The sequence below is a fragment of the Euleptes europaea genome, chromosome 7, assembly GCF_029931775.1.
Source record: "Euleptes europaea isolate rEulEur1 chromosome 7, rEulEur1.hap1, whole genome shotgun sequence".
NCBI lineage: Eukaryota > Metazoa > Chordata > Lepidosauria > Squamata > Sphaerodactylidae > Euleptes > Euleptes europaea.
Window position 1 is genome coordinate 57,973,066 of NC_079318.1, and position 20,135 is coordinate 57,993,200.

Here is a 20,135-nt window from a genome sequence, read left to right on the forward strand (position 1 = left end):
AGATATTCGACACAACTGTAAGCATCAGGAACCAATTCCAGATTTCTTCCCCCACATTATGTTACGCACCTCTATACAGTTACGTGTGTGTGTGTGTCTGTGTGTTTGTACAGCATTGGCCTTTTCCAAGAACTAGGGACTATACCTCTTTTCTCTCCACGTTTCTCAACAATAAGAACAGATTTTCTCCCGATGAGAATAAGTAAATAACAACCATGAAACACATGATAAGCATTCAGAAGACTGTTAACCAGGAGTAGCTTTCTTGCTACTCCTGAATGTATGCATTTTGTGGTCAAGATGCATAGAACATTGAAACAAACTGACAAATACACTCTTGCCCTTTTTAAAACTCATCCCTATGACTGGGGGAAAAGTTACCTACTTTGATAATGAGGCAAAACAAACAAACAAAAACAAACAGCAAATTGCATAGGAAAAAGAAATTTGGAAATCTGCATTGATCATTATCACTAATTTTTATAAACTGTTTCTAGATTTTAAAAAACAAAATAGTAAAACGATCTCTCTTTTGGGGAGGGGCTTGGTAATGTTTTGGATCTTAGAATGAAATAATAGGTGTATTTTTTAAATTATTGAAGGCAAAATGATTGACACAGCAGCATTGGCATTTTTTTACCTTATCCCTCCTCCTTCAAGGCAAAGCAAGTAGTCACTTCATCACTGGGAAATTCAACTGGTTTGCCTTCCAGATGCAACTGAGGGCCAAGAATGTATGTTGCAATTCACAATTCAGGAAGCCACAGGCTGATTTCTCTGTATTCATATTCATTTAATGCACAGGTGTAAAGGACCAAAATATGTACTCCTCTCTTATGTATTAGTTCTTAGAGAATCACTGTAATAGCTGCCTTTTTCTCTATAATGATATAATTCTGTTGCTTCAAGATCTAAACTGCAAAGAAAATGTTTTATGCTCACTTTGAAATATTTCTTTATTTGTTCTTTTTATAATTACCTCCCTGTACTTTTTATGGGGGGGGGGGGGGAATCTTCACATTCTATATGAAGAGAGTATAAATGCTTGTCTTTAAAAAAGAAAGAAATGCAAAAGCTGAAAACATGTAAGTCTAATTTTAAAAATCTTTTTCTCTCTCTCTAGCATTTTACGATGGGATAATGAGACAGATGTCTCTCAACTGGAAGGACATTTTGACATTGTTATGTGTGCTGACTGGTAAGTACATAAAAATCATAAAACTCATGTTAGGGGGAAAAATAGCTTTGCTGGAGTAATTGTGCTGTGCTGCTGGCTGATGGCTAAGCAAAGTCAACAAATGAAGCACAAAGCCACCTTAACCTCAACAAATTAATATTCATCTCCATGTGACAGTTATAAGGTAGTCTTCTATCACACAGTAACTTCTACCACATTATTTCCCAAAGATTGATTTTGAGAAGCATTTCCATTTTCTGGAATTGCCTCTGTTTCATGCTTGATGTATCAGTAAATGGACGACTTAGGCAAATTGCAAATAATTATGGCTCAGTGACGAACAGTCTGGAGAAAAGGGAGTTTATCAACACAAACAGCTCAATTAGCTTACTTCTTAGGAAAGATCTGACTATTGATATAAGAGGATATATATTCTGTGCTCCTCCGTAAATCTTTGGGGGATTTCCCCTCCCCAGTTTCTTAAATATGCCAAACAAAAGTAATAATATGCACACTCCAAATGACATTCAAATGTTTGAATTAATACTAAATTAATTGTAATAAAAAAGAAATCAGAGGGGGGGAAACACATACCTTTGATTGACTGACAAGTTACAGAATAATGTACTGCTGTGTATATTTAAGAATCTCAGTAGACTTGGCTGCTGGTATAAATAACATTTTTAATGCTACTGTCTTGTCCAATTGTGTACAACATGGTGATTTTAGAGTACAGGACTTTAAAAATTGCATAATAATTTCTGTGAGGTTTTGAAGTATGTTTAAAAATATTTTTGTAGAAATATAATGTCATATAAATACAGAAACTCAGCTTTGCTTAACTTTTTCTTGTCAGACAAGGGGTGTGAACCAGATCAGGATATGGATAGCATATAGGAAAAGAAAAGGCGTGCATAATTGTTATACAGGCCTGCTTTACAAAAAAAAAAAAAAAATCTGCAGGGTTGTTCAATCCAAGTGTCTTCTGAAATCTGAATTATTAAAGGAAGCAATAAACTACCAATTATGTTTTTAAGACGTTAAACTGACTTCTCATGAGCTACAGATACTTTCATTACTTTTAAGAAAAAATGCTTGAGTTAATGGAAAATTTCTGATTCTGTTGAACGCCTTCGAAGACATATTTCTTTGTTCTTTCCTTTTTGCTTTATAAGTTAACCATGAGTGTGACAAGGCTCCATTTTCCATTGCATTTTCCTTTCTGAAAACTTCTTTGTTCCCAAAAAGGACAGACATGGGTTTCTAACTAATCGCTGATAATGTGCCTCAGAGATGCATCATCTGATTAAAATAAGGAGCTAAACAACACCATATGATTTCAGCAAGTAATTTAGTAAATGCCTTCCTCACCAAATATTAGAATGGATACTCCAGGTTTCATTGCACAGATGAAGTTAATGCTGGACAGGATTAGATCAGATTAAGTATGAAAGTCAGATCAGAGTACTGGCGGACATGAGCAGGAGGGCAGCAGTCTTCTCGGAGGCTTAGACAAGGCTCGCATATGGATGTTCTCCAGATTATGTGGGTGAAGCAAGGTCTTGCCAAGAGATTTAGAGTTAAATTTGTTCTTCGCACAAATATCAAAACAACCTGGCCATGCCTTCTCTTATATTCCTAATACTCACACCATGTTATCCTATTTGTACTGCAGAGAGTCGCAGAGAGCAAGCTTTGAGTCGGGTATTTTGTTCATTGTTATATTCCTCTCATCTTTAGGGTAAATCTGTGTGCCTGTGGATATTTTTTTTTTATTGTTGTTTCATTAGAAGACAAAAGAATTAAGCACAAGTTAAATAACCATTCACTTGCAGGATTTGCATTGACAAAACATAGATCATTTTTCATACCCAGCCAAATAACATTTAATTACTGTACTGGTATTTTTTAATACACAAATTACTGTGATTTGTGTCACTCCATGGTAAAATGCAAGAGTGTGTCCATGTGTCTTTGCTTAATGTGCATTAATTTTCTGTTATAGTGTTCTGTGTGGATTGATACATGTTGTGTCCCATAAAGACTTGCATTGGGTTATGCTTCAGTTTGGAAGTTTTATAGTTTTATTTGAGAGGTAATAATTGTAATATGTTATGTTAGGTTCTACATGGGTACTGTAATCAAAACAAATTAGATGTGATGGGTTAGCGACATGTGCTTAACAATAGTATCCAGAACATTGTCATTCCCGAAAATCCGAAATAGGAACCAAGCAGAAATCTCAGTTCAAATATTAAATAAATTTTCTGTGAAGGTGGCATTATCTGATTCTCTGAATAGCAAACCAGTGGCACCACTTGATTCCATTTACAAGAAAACAAGTTCCATTCATAAGCATATTCCAAACTCACACTGAGATTCAGCTAAAAATGCACATGATTACAAAGAGCAGTGCTATGTTTATACTTTTAAATCATCAGTATACTTGTATTCAGTCTTTCGAACACCTTGTGCGCAGGGGTGGAGAATACATTAATAGAGTGTATTATCAGTTCAGTTATAAAATAAGAGGCAAGATGAAATAGCTGGTCATTAGTTAACCACTGGGAATGGGCAAAGATTTGACAATTAAAAATCATTTCAAGGTGTAAAAAATCCCAAATATACCATTTTAAGGCACGGGTAAGGCAACATTACTATAAAGATTAAGACTTTTTTTTATATACAAGTATGTTGTGCATTTATAGACTGGAGGTATCAGTGAAAAAATGCAGAGTAGGGTGAAAGGAAGACTACCCTTTAGGGCAAGTCCACACTTTCACTTGAAAAGAGAGCAAATATGGAAAAGACATGAGATTTCTTTGACAGCAGCCCAAACCCTGACTGCAGTTAGGTCACTGGAGCTGAACTGTGATTATATGCCATATGAATGGGCAAAGAGTTGGCCTTCCTTCAGCTTACCAAGGCGCTCCATTTCTTTCCCCTCTTGTTTATGGCAGGTTCTACTTTACCTTACTCTCTGCAGCGTCTATGGGCCGTAAAGGCTCACCAGAATGTGTGTGGGGGTTTTGCTTTGCCCGATGCCCTTCAGACTGGCTCTTGCCTGTCAAAGCTAGGTCAGTCAGAATCACCAAAGGTAACCATTGGCTAATGTTGGGGTCCTGGCCCCACCTCTAAGCCTCTGCCTCAGTGCATCTGCTCACAAGATCCAGCAGGTGCTGCCATCCGTGGCAAACTATTATAGTATTTTGTGTCTTATAAATGGTTGTCCATAGCAATACATTAAATATGTGGTTTCCACATGACACCCAGGATACTGGGATCATAAGTGCTTTTATGGTGGTGATAGCAGCAGCTGAAGAGGTTTATAAGAGTACAATGGTGCTGCAGTGCAATAGACTGAGGGTTTTGCTTCAAAGATATTGCAGACAAAAAGAAAAGCTGATGGTATCCAGCTTTTAAAAGAGCAGAGCCATCTGAATACAAAGATAAATTGGGGGGGGGGGGTGTCAATTGGATTTTACCCAAGAAACATATCTCTGTCTCTTTGATTTTTGCGTGGTTGGCAGGTATACATTTATTTCAGGCATCAGTCCATCCATTTACAGGGAGGTATAGCTTCAAGCCTGGCACCCGCAAATCCTACAAGCCCACATCTGAATTCCTTTCAAAGCTTCATGGTGAAATCAGCACCAACTGCATATTGTCCAAGTATGCATGACAGACCGCACCAAGAATGTGCGCAAGAGCTTGTTGAGTTTAAAGAAATAACATTGTTCATTTACGATCTAGTTGCTTCCACTCATTTTCAAGGAAATTTGGTGGTGTGGAAGGAAGGACATTTCCTCCCTAATAAATGTGTTTTAGCGCGTGACAGCTTTGCTGTTTATTGAAGCTGTGCAAAACTAAATCACGGTGAACGGTGAACAACTGGAAATCGTGTCTGAAGCACCATCTATGAAACGGCGATACTTGGCTGCCACATTACATGCAAAATAAAAAGATTTGACATGATAGCTTATAAAATATAAACATGTATCCATGCCGTAGAGATGCTTGTGTAGGATGCTTGTGTCAAGAATGTAGGATTCAGCTGAGTGGTGTTTTTTTTTTTTTTTTTTTTGTACTAAAATTGCCTTTCCTATTGCACCTGCTTTACAGTTTAGGTGGCAACTAGCATATCTTCTCCAGATGCTGCCCCTTCACACATGCACAAGCATACACACATGGACACGGAGCCTTCTCATTATCCTTCTTGGTGCTTTTGCTCAGATTTCCCCAAATTCTGCACAGCTGTTTCAACAACAGTCAATGAATATCTTGTCCCTGGTCCTAGCACCTCGGTAGAGTCCAGAAAATGGAATCCAACTTGAAAGAAGTAGGAAGGGGGAGGGCTAAGATTTCTCTTTAAAAGCCACCACTGCCTTTTTTGTCTTTCTTGCCCTTTAGATGCATCAACTGCCTTTTTTGTTTTAGCACAGGATGAATAGTATCCCATTTTAAAAGCTGAGTCACACCAGGAGGGATAGGTGGGAGGAGACAGACAGCCCATTCCTGAAGGGGGGTGGATCCGGGGCAGCTGGGAGTGGTGCAGCCTTGCTGCTTCCTCAGAGGCTTCCCAGCCGCTGTGGAGGGAAAAAAGGCATTAAAAAAGTAAAATACAGGGAAAGGGGGAAATGCCCCATATGGAACAGCGCAGCTGAGCCACCCAAAAAGGTGATGCAGCCCCGCTGCCGCTCAAGGGAGCATTCCTGGGGCGAAAGGACTGTGGAAGCTGCCTAACCAGGAATGCCCCCCATGCCGGTATGGTTGTGCTGGCAGCAGGAGCCAGCATGGCTGCGCTGGTGGTGGGGGGACATTGGTGCCTGGATGCCAGCATGTTTGCCCCCATGCCAGCATAGGTGCCACCTTATTCAGGGTCACGCCGGCTCCTAAAGAGCTTCTGCACCCCCTTCAGGAATGGGCTCAAAGAGTTGGATCCAGCCATCTTTCTGTTGGTGAAAAAAGAAGGAAGAGGTCCTCATTGAACACAGAAAAGGCTATGCTGGGGTCACATGCAAAAGCTGTGTGGGACAGTGGCTGTAGTAAAGAGAACTGAGTGACAATGAATGGAAAAACTGGCTGGATCCAACCCCAAATATTCACACCTTAATACCCAAGTGCAACTTCCCAGGTTGTACCAGGGAACCAGAGATAGCAGAGGGGGCAGTTACTGTAAAAATGACTCCCCCTCCCCCCAAGTACAGGCCTTTCATGAAAGAGTTCATGTTTTGGACTCTGCCAGCATATTAGCATTGCATTACATTATAGTATTGATCCCAATTTCTGAAATCCCAGCTATGTAAATAAAAGCGACTGATTACTGGCTAATTCTTATTGCACAGAGAAATATTTCTGGCAAAGGCGTGAAATTTTAAAAAGTGGTTACATGCTTCAGATTTTGGTTTTTGTTTGTTAAACAAGTATGTGAACATGAAGGAATTTAGACCTCAGAGTCTCCTTCACAGCAATGTGTAAACATGTGTAATTAGCCTTGTACTTATCTGCATTAGTATCATTAGAACTGAAACCCCTTTTTAATCTGGATTCTCTTCTCTTCTCAATGTCAGCCTGTTTCTGGACCAGTACAGAGCTAGCCTTGTGGATGCAATAAAGAGATTACTCCAGCCCAGTGTAAGTATGTTTCTATTTTCTCCTGAACACGGGCTTCAGAATAATTAGTCTGTGCACAATGATTGAGAGAGTAATGGAATGGCAGGATTAATGTCATGTAATACTTTAATACTTATTATGTCCAACTTCAATTGAGTCTTCTAATCTATCAGATTCCTTCCTAATCATAAACTAGGAAACTTCTTATACTTGGCCTTCTGATAAGGAACACAGTGGGTAGTAAAATAAATGAAACCGCTTCAAAGATAGTGTGAGATTATTTTTATCAAAGCGTTTCTTGAGTATTTTCCTTTGATAACAATGTCTTCATATTAAAGTAAAATTCTGATATTGAAAGTTTTTATGTTGGCTTCTGTCATTTGTAATCCCATCAATGGTAACCTTTGTCATTGTGTATTTATTTATTGTAAAGTGCTATTTTTTTTTTGCATTCCTTTCACTGCTGCTTATATTAAATGAATAAAACCCTTAGATTGATCCATAGCCTAAAACTCTGGTTGTTTTGTTTTCCTTTCTCCCTCTCTCTCTTTTTAATGCAATAAGCCAAGTACATACAATCACAAACCATAGCACACAATACATTCTACAAATCTATTAAACTGGTTCTGCATTATGTATGCCAGAATTGGGTATGTTATACACAAGATCCGCAGCCTGTTGGGGCCTATTTAGTGGGACTTACTATGCAATCCTAAAGGGGGCGGGGCTGCTGAGGAAGTGGCGTGACCCCTACGCTGGCATAAGTGCCACTTGCACCATCCAAACTGGCATGGATGCTGGTGCAAAGACACTTACACCGGTGTAGGGGCGCTGTTCAGCAGTGCGAGCCTCGGGCGCCAGTGCTGCCCCCCAGCAGTGTTTATCTGGTGCAAGTGCTCGTGCAAGGGACTCAGGCCAGGGGGGCGTTCCCAGGGGAGGTCTGCCTTTAGGCAGCTTCCAAAGGGCCCCCCCTTTAGCTGATGGGGGAAATCTATTTTTTATTCCCCACTGCACCGCAGTAAGCTGTTTTAGAGGCAGCATGGCTACGGCATCCCCAAGCACAGCATAAGTATCCCTCCCCTTAGGATTGGGCTGCCCTTCCCAGATGTATGTGTTTGTTTACCAGTTTCTAAGCTGGTTTTTTTGCATTTCAAAGCAGTGTAAGACAAAGTAAAACAATACAATATCAATAATACACTTGGATATCAATAGAAACAATATTACCAATATAACTTTAAAACAACATAGTGGACTGGATATAGCAGCCCACCAGTAGGTGGTGTGATGTATACAGATCTTGATCCCTTCCCTGAAGCTGTTCCTTTCCAGTCCTCAGAAAATTGATTCCTGGGTTCCTGGGACCCATGTGGACTAAGAGCCACTTGGGATTGAGGTTGCACTAAGGTGGCAAAGGTGAAATAACCCTCTTCTTCCTCTGGTATCAGCACAGCTTCACTGATGGAAGAATCAGGAAAGGTGATGCCACTCCTTACCCTCCTCAGTACAAACTCTTCCCCTTCCGTTTTAGTCCCATAGCCTTGCGAATCAACTTCACCACGGTTGGACAGGACTGCTGGGGGGAAGGGGGGAAGGGAAAAGAACCACATCCCTGGATTGAACCTGTAACTTAAACATTTATCCTATCTCCAACGTTTCAGGGCCAACAACAATGCTTAAAGTCAAACAAAGCACTTAAACATCACATATATTACCCTTTAAAGAATGCTCTGCTCATTTTGTGCCATGCACGTAACTGGAAATGCAATTCCAGCGTGATTTGCTTGGCTGCCATCTGAGTCCTGACAGGACCATTTGTACTTCCTTGTATTTTCTGAGCAACCATGATGTGAGCCCCAAAACGGGACAAGATTATAAGATGGTTTTCTGCTTACTGTCTCTTGAATGAGGTGCTGGCCTCTGTGCTTCACAAGTAGTTATTTTCATGTCTTGAAAAATGTAACCAAAACACATTAGCTGTATTGTATTGTAAGCTCATACTTAATTCATATTACACAGTTGCATCTAGGTCTCCAAACATTTTGAGTTTTCCCGCATTGTCCTTGTATGTGTTTTTAACCATCTTTCTTCTTGGATAATTAATGTTAGTATTTTCCCAAACTGAGTTTCATTTTGCCATCATATTTGTTTTTAGCACCCTTTGCATTACTGCCTTTTGTCTGAGTGTAGATGATCTAATGTGTGCTGTCCTCTCTTTTCAGCAACAGTAGGTTGATGCTATTTATGGAGCAAAATGCTTCCATTCCTTTTTTAGACAGAGATATCTCTTAGCGATAATATCCCAATTCCACAAGATTCCCCCATGAGGGTAGCTGTATCAGGGAACTGCTTTGCTCTTACAATACTAGTAGTAATACAGATTAGAATCCAGGGTTACATCCAAAGGTAATCTTCCACTGACAGAAGGCATTCCACTGGCTGCCCAACAGTTATCAGTTATCAATTTAAGATATTAGCTATCACGTACAAAGCCCTTCATACCCCGGACCCTCATATCTGCGAGACCGCCTCTCCCCCTATGCTCCACCATGACAGTTTCACTCATCGGAGCAGGGTGTTCTGCAGATGCCCACCTGCAAATGGGCAAAATCAGCAACTGCCCATGCACATGCCTTCTCCATTGTGGCCCCCCACGTTGTGGAACGGCCTGCCTTAGAGGGTCAGGAAGGTCCTCACTCTCATGGCTTTCCACAAATTATGAGTCCAAATGAGAAAGGTAGACTATAAATAATGTAAATAAATAAAATAAAGGAATAATCTGTCAGCAGAACAGGGGTGTTTTATTGCCAGTTCCCGTCTCCCACTGTAGACCTTCACTTATTTGGCCATGCTGTTCCTAAGAGTCCCCTGTCCCCCATGAGTAGGATTTCACGGAGCTCAGTAGGTTGCATGGGGTGGCGGTGGGGAACAAAAATTTAATTCCATCAGCAGAATTCCGCTGGACACTAGCAATCAGCAGAACTCATACAGGTTACTAGCCAAGTCTATATTATTCAAGATAATCTTGAATGATCTTAAAGTGCACCCTCTAGGACAAAGCCCATGCCACCTGGGGCTGTGCATTGCAGGGGAAATCAGTGCTGACAAGCCCATATGATTATGGCACCTTTAGAAAATTATATTTCCCAGCATCTATTTGCCTAATATGCCCAGCGATGGTGACATTCTATGCACCAAGAAGGGTGAGGGAATGCACCAGTGTTTTCTTTCTCCCTCCTGCTACCAACAATATCTCCAGGCCAGGTGAGTGGAGTTGATAAATTGTGGTTGGCCCTCAGAAGTCTCATTGGGTTCCCAATGATGTCATCAGGAATGTGGTAGGATTCCCAAATTAAGAGAACTGGAATTGTAAAAAGCCATTCTGTACTGGGTGGGGCAGTGCCATGGCTCAGTGGTACAGCATCCGGTTTCAGTGCAGAAGACCCTAGTTTTATTTTTGTTTTATTTTACTTTGGTACTTTTAACCCCCTTTTCTCCACTCACTGTGAACTCAAAAGTCGTTCACAATATCACTCCCCACACACACACACAACAGAAAGCTAAAAATATTTAATCCCAAATTAACAAACAATTCTACCTACTGCCCCAACAAAATAATGTACAAGAAGGGGAGGGGGCAGAGCAGTTGGTGGCAGCTCTGCCCTGGGTGCCAACAGTCTTTTGGCAGGCAGGCAGGCACTCAGTCCCTGGCATCTCAAGTCCAGGTAGTAGGTGATGTGAAAGACCTCCACCTGGACCTTGGAGAGTCAACAACTGCCCTTGGAAGACCAGTGATCTGAATCAGTGTAGGCTTCATATGTTCATATTCTAGTGTTTTTGGGAAATATTTCTATTTGCTGAGCCCATCTCCAACTGAGCTGGGGGAAGTATGTTGTTACTAGTCAAAAGTCATTTTTTTTAACCTGGAGACAGAAGAGGGCATATTTATAATGTAAATGTAAGTCGTTAAATGGCCAAGCTTCTATATAAGGAATTCTGAGCATTCTAGATGAGAGGAAAAGAGCCATAAGCTTTTGTGGCCTAGAGCCCATTTCATTAGATAGATACATGAAATGAAACCTCAGTTTTGCAAGAGGAAGACTGAGATCTGCAACACAGCATTTCCAGCATCCTCACTAATCTAGTATTGTCTAGACTCCTGGTGGGAACCTCCAAACTAGTTTAAAACTGATTTTTTTAAAAAGAGTAATATAAATGTGGCTAGAAAGGTTCACAAAAAGTATATTCTATAAATATATCACAAGCAAGTAGAAGGCCAAACACAGTGAGTGACCTATGATGAATGCAAAGTGGGAGCTTGCAATAAGTTATGCATGAAAAGCAGCAGTAAATGCATTTTCCCCTCAACACTTGATTGATATCATTATTTTGTTTCCTAGTTGTTGACTGGTTATGGCTTGCATGGTTATAGCCTTGTAGGCTCTAGATGATCCCATAGCCTAGCTTAAGTGAAACGGTTTGTGCCTATATAATTGCCCATGAATTAACCTAAGAGTAGGAGTCCAGTAGCACCTTAAAGACTAGCAAAATTGCTGGCCAGGTATGAGCTTTCGTGAGTCACAGCTCAATTCTTCAGGTATCTGTGACTCACAAAAGCTCATACCCAGGCAGCAATTTTGCTAGTCTTTAAGGTGTTACTGGACTCTTGCTCTTTTCTGCTGCTACAGACAGCGTGACACGGCTACCCATCATGATCTATGAATTAACCTTGTATTTATGATAGCACTAGGACTAAGGTGACAGTGGTCTTCCCCCCCCCCCCCACTGCCACCCAAGTTCTACCGTCACTTACTGGTAGAGAGCTATTGAACTGTACTAGTGCCTCATGTCTGGCAAAGGTCATGCGTAGCTTTTTCTGTGTGTATTCTAGAACACAGCCAAATGCAGGTTGGATGAATAACAGAACTGTTTTCTTTGTGGACCTTCGTCTATTGAAATGGCAGTAATTTGGTGGCAGAGCATGTGTTTTGCATACATAAGTTTGCAGGTTCAGTTTCCAGTGTCTCCAGGTAAAGGATCTTAGATACTGGAGGTGTTATGAATGACTCTGGCTGCTTGAAGCCATGGAGGAGGAGGAGGAGGAGAGTTGGTTTTTATATGCCGACTTTCTCTACCACCCAAGGAAGAATCAAGCTGGCTTACAATCACCTTCCTTTCCCCACCCCACAACAGATATCCCATGAGGTAGGTGGGGCTGAGTGTGACTAGCCCAAGGTCACCCAGCTGGCTTCATGTGTAGGAGTGGGAAACAAATCCAGTTGTCCGCTGCTCATGTGGAGGAGAGAAGAATCAAACCCGTTTCTCCAGATCAGAGTCCACCGCTCCAAACCACCACTCTTAACCACTACACCACGCTGGCTCACACTGGAGAGGTAGTACCAGCCAGAATAGGCAATACTGACTTAGGGGGACCAGTGTTCATCCTGAGATTATGGCAGAGAGTCACCAGACAATATGTGACGCCCTAATTCTAAGGGGAAATTCATCTGGGTTTTCTTTAGAACTGGACAGTTGTTGGTCTACCTGATATATGCAATTAACTATTTTTGCATGGACAAGCTAAACTAAATTCTAATTACATTTAAGGGCAAACATTTGTGAAATTGTATATCTGAATCTTCATAGTCATGGAACTGCATACTCTGAACTATGAATTTTCTTGTGATGAAGATTTTTGCAACAAAATAATAAATAATAAAGGTTGTCTTTCATTTTTGATCTGGTTTATATTAGAGCTGTTTATATGTATATGTGAATGTGTACATTTTTTTTTTAATATTCTAGGGGAAAGCAGTGGTATTTGCTCCACTCAGAGGGAATACTCTAAACCAGTTTTGCAATCTAGTTGAAAAAGCTGGTTTCTCTATCCAAAGACATGAAAATTATGATGAGCACATTTCAAACTTCCACTCCAAGGTTAGTTTTCTGCTCATGTTAGATAACACTTTAATCCGCATTGCATTTTGAAGAGATCATGGTCCTTTTGGCAGGTAACCTAAATGTTTGATTAAAGTACTCTTAGGTATGCTGCTTCTAAATAGCTATTTTTTTGTATCTGATTATTCTGCGTGGTAGAACCATCCTTTATCTTTGCATGTCTAGAAGAGCTTTATAGAAGCTTCTCCTGTTTACCATTTCCTCAGAACTAATCTGTTCATTCATAAGGGGTCTAATTCAAAACATTCAGAGGTTTAATTTAGCTCATCACATACACATCTATGGCAAGCAAGCACATACATTTTAAGCGAAAAATCTTGCAGCCGTTAACTCTGTTAAATGCCGAAATATATGGAAATAAATAGGAGGTGAATGTCTAATTATATCATATCGTGGTTTTAAATCCTTATCTAACTCTTTTATAGCTGGGTCAGTTGGCAGCTTCAAGCCGCTAAATCGCACATAGAATTTCACACTTGCGGGGTTATATGTTGGATCTGGGCACTACAAGATTTAGGTCAAAGGCACTTATCTGAGTATGATTTCTAAGCTTGCTTACATAAAGCGATTATTATCGCTCTCCTCTTTTATTACATTGGGCAAAGAGAAGATGTTTCACCGGAAACTTTTAGGAATTACCTTATTCCCCTGTCCCCATACTTTACAGTCCTGCCGATCAAAATCCGTTATTATTTGGGGGTTTTCTTTCACTGTGTATAGTTGGGCCTGTAGTTTGCTTTAGAAGTGATCCTGACAACTGGACTCCACCAAAGGCACTTCTACCCCTGTCCTTCTTCCTTTTCCCTTTGTCAATTTCCATGAAAAACAGGAAGTTGGATGAAGTTTACAAAACCCCATAACTGCTCTTGTGTGAAACAACCATTGGACAGGAGCCACAATAACCCCATCAGGTTGCCAGAGTATTGTGAGTCTGCACATTAGTTGTCTACTCCTGGTCTTAATTCAACTGATCCTTGCAAAAAAGGATACGTGGATGAAGCGCTGCACTGTGAAAAGACAGAGATAAAATGAGTGGCTGCTTTCATGGCTCCCTTTCTGACTTACAACCTTAAACCAGAAGGCAGAAGAGGAGATGAGATACAAACTCTCTCAGTAGTTTTGTGTTTTAATGGTGCTGGATTAATTGGGTTGTCATCATGGCTTTCTCTCCGATGGATGGCATACACTAACTCACACATTCATTTATTTAACCTCTGATACCAAGAACTCAAAGCAGCACTAGAGAGGAAGCAGCTCAGACAGCTGCCCTAGAGCTTTACTGTTTCTACAGTGCAGCTTGAAAGAAGTTGCTGTTGCTATACTCTGACTCATGACCACAATCCATAGGGCCAAAACTCTTTAGCTACCTTAGGCTAGGCCTGGAACAGTAAAGTAGGACATGAGTGAGCAAGGGTTAATATGAAAGTGGTACCTTAGTTGGCCAAGCAAATGGTTAATGTTGTGACAGCAGGAAGTCAGAGTAATTTATTTTGACACAGAGAAGCAAGTGTTATGTCAAGCCAGAGCTAGTTCCAAGCAAGCCAGATTCTGAGAGCTACAAGCTAGGGAGGGAGACATTGTACCAGTACAGGACTTGTAATACTATGTACCAGGAGAAACTATCCATGGTTCTGCCTCTTGCCTGAGTTCTTGCAACTTCTTCAAGAGCCAGGATATGAACTTTCACCATCTCTCTAGGGTCTTTGTCTGTGCTTGTTTATACCTTGTGTCATATTGCTCTAGTGAGTGGGAGTACTCTAGAATCTCTTATGGTGCTGTAACTGGGGCCATTGGAGCGCCCATTTTCCTCAGTGAAAAACTAGGACTATGAGGTACTCTTGACTGTTGAAGGGGACTCTGGCTGCTGCTCTGAAGGGACTTTCTGGCTTAGTAACCTCAGGCTCTAGGGTAGTCTCAAACGCTCTTCTGACTGTATGGGCGTATATGAGATTGGTGTTTCCGTTGGATCCATGGCCTTATGGTACTTCCGGTGTTAGGTGGAAAGTGGCTGATGACAGTTCTCTCATCTCCTTCTCATCTTCCTGGTGGAAATTTGAGCTACCAATTTCCTTGTGCTTCTGAATGTAAGCAGTGTACTGGTGATGTCAGATAATATGTTCCTGCTCTCCTGTGCTCAGCCACCTACTCAAATAGTTTTGCTTAGCTGCAGTAGGGTTACTTGGAAGATTTTTGGTAGCCTTATTGATGTCTGTGCAACTCCTCTTGAGTTTACTGCAAAGGTAACCTGCACGCTGGTAAAATCTGTGTCTTTCTGTACCTGAGCATTCTCAGTAGTGACCTCTTATTTGGTGTAATGGCTTACCTGACCTTGTCTGGAAGGCCCTCACTGGTATCATTCCTCAGGTGATATTATCACCTTTCCATGGGAGGGTGATATTATAATGGTGGGATGTTGTGCTGTTAGTTTTATGTTTGATGGTGGATTATTATCTTTAGCGTGTTTTAACGTTTTTCTATTGCAATGTGCCTTGATTCCTACGGAGAAAGGCAGATAAGAAATTCTGTAAATACATACATAAATAAATGTACAAGTGATAGCCATTGTAAATATATTCTTGATATTGACGATTAGACTAGATTGTCAGCTTGAGCCTTTGTGATCTATATATGCTTACACTCCAGTTCTTTCTGCTTGCTCATTGTTCTTCTCAAATATGTCAAGAGATGGTTGGACCAACTTTACCTGGTGACCTGCCTCCTGGGATTGAAACCTCTGTGGTGCACTTCCTACTTCCGGGTTTCTGTCCTTGGCTACAAATGTTTTTTGGTGATACCTCATATGCATGCACAATATTGTGAGAAAACATGGTGGCTGAGTGTAGAGTCAATAACCACTAGGAGCTCCAGAGAAGAACAAGGTAGACTTGTGCAATCCTGAGAACACTTTGCTGGAGGTAAATCCCGTTGAATAAACCTGAGTAAGATTCTGAGTAGACCTGCTTAGGATGGCACGGTAAGAAACACACGCAGAGGCTCAGCTTGGCCAGCTGCCTGTAGGAAACAGGGGTATAAGTCTTTCAGGAAACAGTAGAGCTCATTACTGCACATTATATATGTACATAGAGAGCCAACCTAATAGACAGTGATCCATTGTCTTTAATGATCACAAGGACTGTGATGCCGCTGTCTGCCCTTCTCTGCAAAAATCTAAATGAGTCTATTTCCCCCACAATATTACCTCATAACATCCTGGATGAAGTTAGTTCATTATTTAACGTTTTCCTAATTAACCAATATTTTCTTCTTTTTAATTTCTTTTTTCGTCTTCTCCTTTTTCTGGTAAGAAAAATAGATCTAGTTTTCAAAATTAAAATAAATTACAACAGTGTTGTGGCTTACTGGGACTTTTAACTTTTGTTTCAGTTAGCAGTTGCTGCAAATCCTGCCATTAAAAGTTTACATGTTGAGTGGGAATCCTTTTTCCCTTTCATGCTATATGTCCCTTCCCAAACCTCATCTTTCCCCGGGATGCGTTTGCTCCCCAAATGAAGGAGAGGCGTTTTCCTTTCGGCTTCATGTTATCCTCTTATCCCTACTGTTTTGGAATACAGTGTAACCAGCTGGAGAACTGTAAGAAGCCTGATAATGCAGCTATTTTCTGCTGTCCCGTCTTAATCTTGTTACACAAATGGTTGTGGAGAGATTCATGAATTTTAATTTTGCCCTCTGCATTAGTGCCTCATGTCACTCATACACAGCTGCCTTCTATGGGGAGTTGTTCACCCACCTCCTACAACAGGGAAAAATGAGTTACAGTCTTGGCAGTAGTGCAAGTAACACACACATACAGACACACATACACGCACAAAAAAAAATCCACAGATTTAGGCAACCACCCATGAAGCTGATTAACAGTCAGTGATCAGGAGGAACAGCTTTGCCTCTTAAACTTTTCACCTCTCATTGTTAGCTGTGAAATTTTATTTCCGTTCAAAAGCAAGCCTGTAATCAAAACTGGGCCTTCCTATGCCGTATGCCAGGGCTTTTGTTTAAAATTGTACCCACATCATAGAATTGCCCCCGGTCAGATGCAAAGCAGCAGAAAGATTGGGATATTTTTTTAAAAAATGCGATAGTGGTGGTTTCTTTTTAAACACACACACACTTAATAGTAACAGTTTTCTTCTCTCTTTTTTTACATTCATGTTACTTGGCTGATCCTTCTCCCACTAATCTGGAGAATGTGAAGCGCATCATTGTTTTATTCTGTCAAAATAGGCATTTACAAGCTTGATTTGCTTTCTTTGCAAATATATATTTGAATCTACTTTTGCACAGGCTGAACCGTAGGCACTTTCACTAAAGCCGAAGAAGCATTTTCTTCCTCCTTCGAAATAATGAAAATATTTTTTAAAATCACACATTACTGATTTTTTATTTTAATAATAATAAAACAAATTAGTGTGGTGGTTTTGTGTATGTGTGTGTTCTAAGGACAACTATGTTATGAGCTCTAGATGTTGTTGTGTCAAAAGAATGGTCAGGTTGCCTTTCCCCTTATCTATTTGAAATGCCACATTATGAGTGGCTGGTGCTTATAATCTGTATGGTGTGGTGTTGATAATTGTGGCTACTGTAAAGGGTAAACAGTATGAATTCCTCTCCTGCTGCTGCTGTTCACCCCGTGGGTCTGAGTGTGTTACATCCAATTAGGAGGTAAAGCATAATGCTACTAAGAGCAGCCATATAATTTATTTCAGTCCTCATAGGCCTCTCTCGCTCTTCTCCTCCCTCCCCCTCGCCTGCAAAATTGAAAAATTGTTTTATTCACAATTTGCTTTTCGTTGTTCACGGATTTCAAAAGGCAGGTTTACGAGGGACTTTTTTTTTCCATCTCGCAAAATTACAATCATTAATTGGGCTCAGAAGTGCAAGCTTGATGCGCGCAATAACACTGCATAATATTCCGGACGGGAACGTATGCGCTGTTTGCAAATGGATCTGTATGCATATATGAGTACAATAATGTTATGTTTCCAATGCACTTATGGCTGGATAACAGGTTGCAGTAATACATGGCTTCGTGGCATTTCTTTATTTGTTTAACATCCCCCTGCTAATCTGAAATGGTGTGGCTGCGTCTGAGATTGTGCTTAAATTCTGTAATGGATACTTTGCGCTGGCCGCCAGAGGTCACTAGAGAATTCAGGTTAAAAGAGGCATGGGGGCATATCAGATCTGCCACAGGCCTAAGCAAGAGCACCTTTTTTTTTGCTATGGGTTTACTTTAGAAAGTTTGCAGTACATTATTACTGGACGTTAGGTGAGTGAGGCAGTTGACTCAAACCGTAGCAGAGGATTAAGACTGGCAACAGGCATGCCCATTAGAAGTTTATTCTTCAAAAAAATAATTTTCAGCAATAAAATATGCATGTGTATGTGGGTTGTTCATTTCCATGCCAGCAAACAGATTACAAAGTGCAACAGAGAAAAGATTTTAATTGAAGTGTTTCATTCCACTTTTTTTTTAATTAGGGAATGTTTCTAAATTAAAAAGGAGGGGAAAGTAGGAATGTTAGATTCTAGCAACAAAAGAGCTGTTACTCCTTAGACAGCAGTTAGTTTATTCTGGCATATGTCCCACATGTGTTCATCCACAATAGATCGGTTAATTTTCAAGGTGTTTCGGAGTCTTTTTTGTCATTAAAAAATAAAATGTGCTGGCTGCTGCAAAAAGCAGAATTTGTGGGATGCAAAGTCCAATATTGAGTTTGTCAGCCTAAAATATGGTCTGGTGCCTTTAATGCTGAGGACACATCTTATCCAGGCTGAATTTCCTTGGTGCTGGAGATAAAGGTATGACAGTGCCGATTGTCATTCCTTTGCTTAATGTTGAACATCGTTAGTAAAGTGGATTAGAATTTTCAAGTAACTGACACTATGTAAAAAATGAAGGGCATTATGTCCATAGATGGTAGGTTATACTCTGCAGTCAGAGAATAGGAGATGGAAAATACCCATGTTTAAACAATAGCAATAATTACTGTGGCACAGATCAGCTAATATCTGCAACTTATACCAAAGAGGAGGGAAGAGACATGTCTGAATGGAAAACATCTGCTGCACCCATTCACTTCTCTTCCCCAGTATCTTTTGTATTTGTTTTGTTCTCCCTTTGGTCTATATATTCCATCATTTTGCAAAGAAAATTGCTTCACTGAGGGCTTTTACATATACAGGAAACTTCGGACTGATTTAGACTGCCATTTAAATTTAGTTTATAGTTATACCAATAGGAAAATACAGTCCAAATTTAATTCTTGGATAATTGATCTTTTTCTATTTAATGCATATTTATTTTTTTAAATAATTAATTTTATATTGTGTGTGAGGTGATGAGTTTCATGTAAGCTTAATTCTGGAATCCAAGAATGGGTTTAAAATACTTCTATATTTAAAGAACAGAATTTCATTTTATTAATATATGAAATCCCTCAGAGTGTCCTTTAGAATAGCTTCAGTCTTGGAGCAATATCCTGTTACAAATTATAGTTGTCTGGCCATCTTTAATCTAATATCTACATTGTCAGAAGTCCTATACTTTGAATATGTGGTTTTAGCCTTCATGCATGCATACATTTCAACCAGACCCTAACTGGAATATGCTTTAATTAAGTGAATCAATTATTTGCATATACTACATTGCATACATATTCCCTATGATAAACAGAAACAATCTTGTTCATCTGGAGAGAAATGAATTTACAAAACTGAGAGATTACTAACGATCCCATCACTGTGGTAGTATCTGACACTTAACTATAACTGTTGCCACAAGCAGTTTAATATTTTATACGATTTATTCCTTTAAAGAGCTTAATTAAGGTTGTTTTGTAGCCATGCCATGACAATGTATTAATAGTGCTTTTCTTTGTTTTGTTTTGTTTCATTCGCAGTTGAAAAAAGAAGAAAGAGAGATTTATGATGAAAATCTCCACTACCCACTCCTTCTGATTTTAACCAAACATTCATAATATATGTGACAAGTATATTTTGTTTACAAGGGGGGGGGGAACTATAGCTACAGGAATATGCCATTGTAAGAAAAAGTAAACCCAGTTTGTTGCTATGAGAAACCCCTGAACTGTATAGTAAATATATAATTCCTAGAACTTTTCCTCCCTAGTTTTTCCTTTAAAAGACAGTCCAATGCGATAAAGTCTTTTAAGAGCTTCTATCCCCCCCCCGTGACTTCCATCATGCACTCGGTTGCTTCATCTCGACAAAGAGTGCTTCTGCGATTACATTTGAATGCATCTGTTTTGTGGCTGTGTTTGACCATCTGTAAAACGGCAAAGGATTTCTTGTTCTAGTAAGTGAAGAAAAGAGAGATGCTGATCATTTGGGGGCATTGTACACATCCTCTCGC

The 20,135-nt window shown here is 40.0% G+C and overlaps 1 protein-coding gene across 1 annotated transcript in view; it reads left to right on the forward strand.

Annotated features, from left to right (window-relative positions):
• CAMKMT (calmodulin-lysine N-methyltransferase) overlaps positions 1-19,765 on the forward strand; it is a 297,003-nt gene extending 277,238 nt beyond the window's left edge. Inside the window, exons 8-11 of the mRNA XM_056852994.1 lie at positions 1,124-1,198; positions 6,748-6,811; positions 12,593-12,724; positions 19,663-19,765. Coding sequence (XP_056708972.1) covers positions 1,124-1,198; positions 6,748-6,811; positions 12,593-12,724; positions 19,663-19,740 — 349 coding nt within the window. The 3' untranslated portion in view covers positions 19,741-19,765. The remainder of the gene's footprint in view (positions 1-1,123; positions 1,199-6,747; positions 6,812-12,592; positions 12,725-19,662) is intronic.
• The last annotated feature ends 370 nt before the right edge of the window (positions 19,766-20,135 follow it).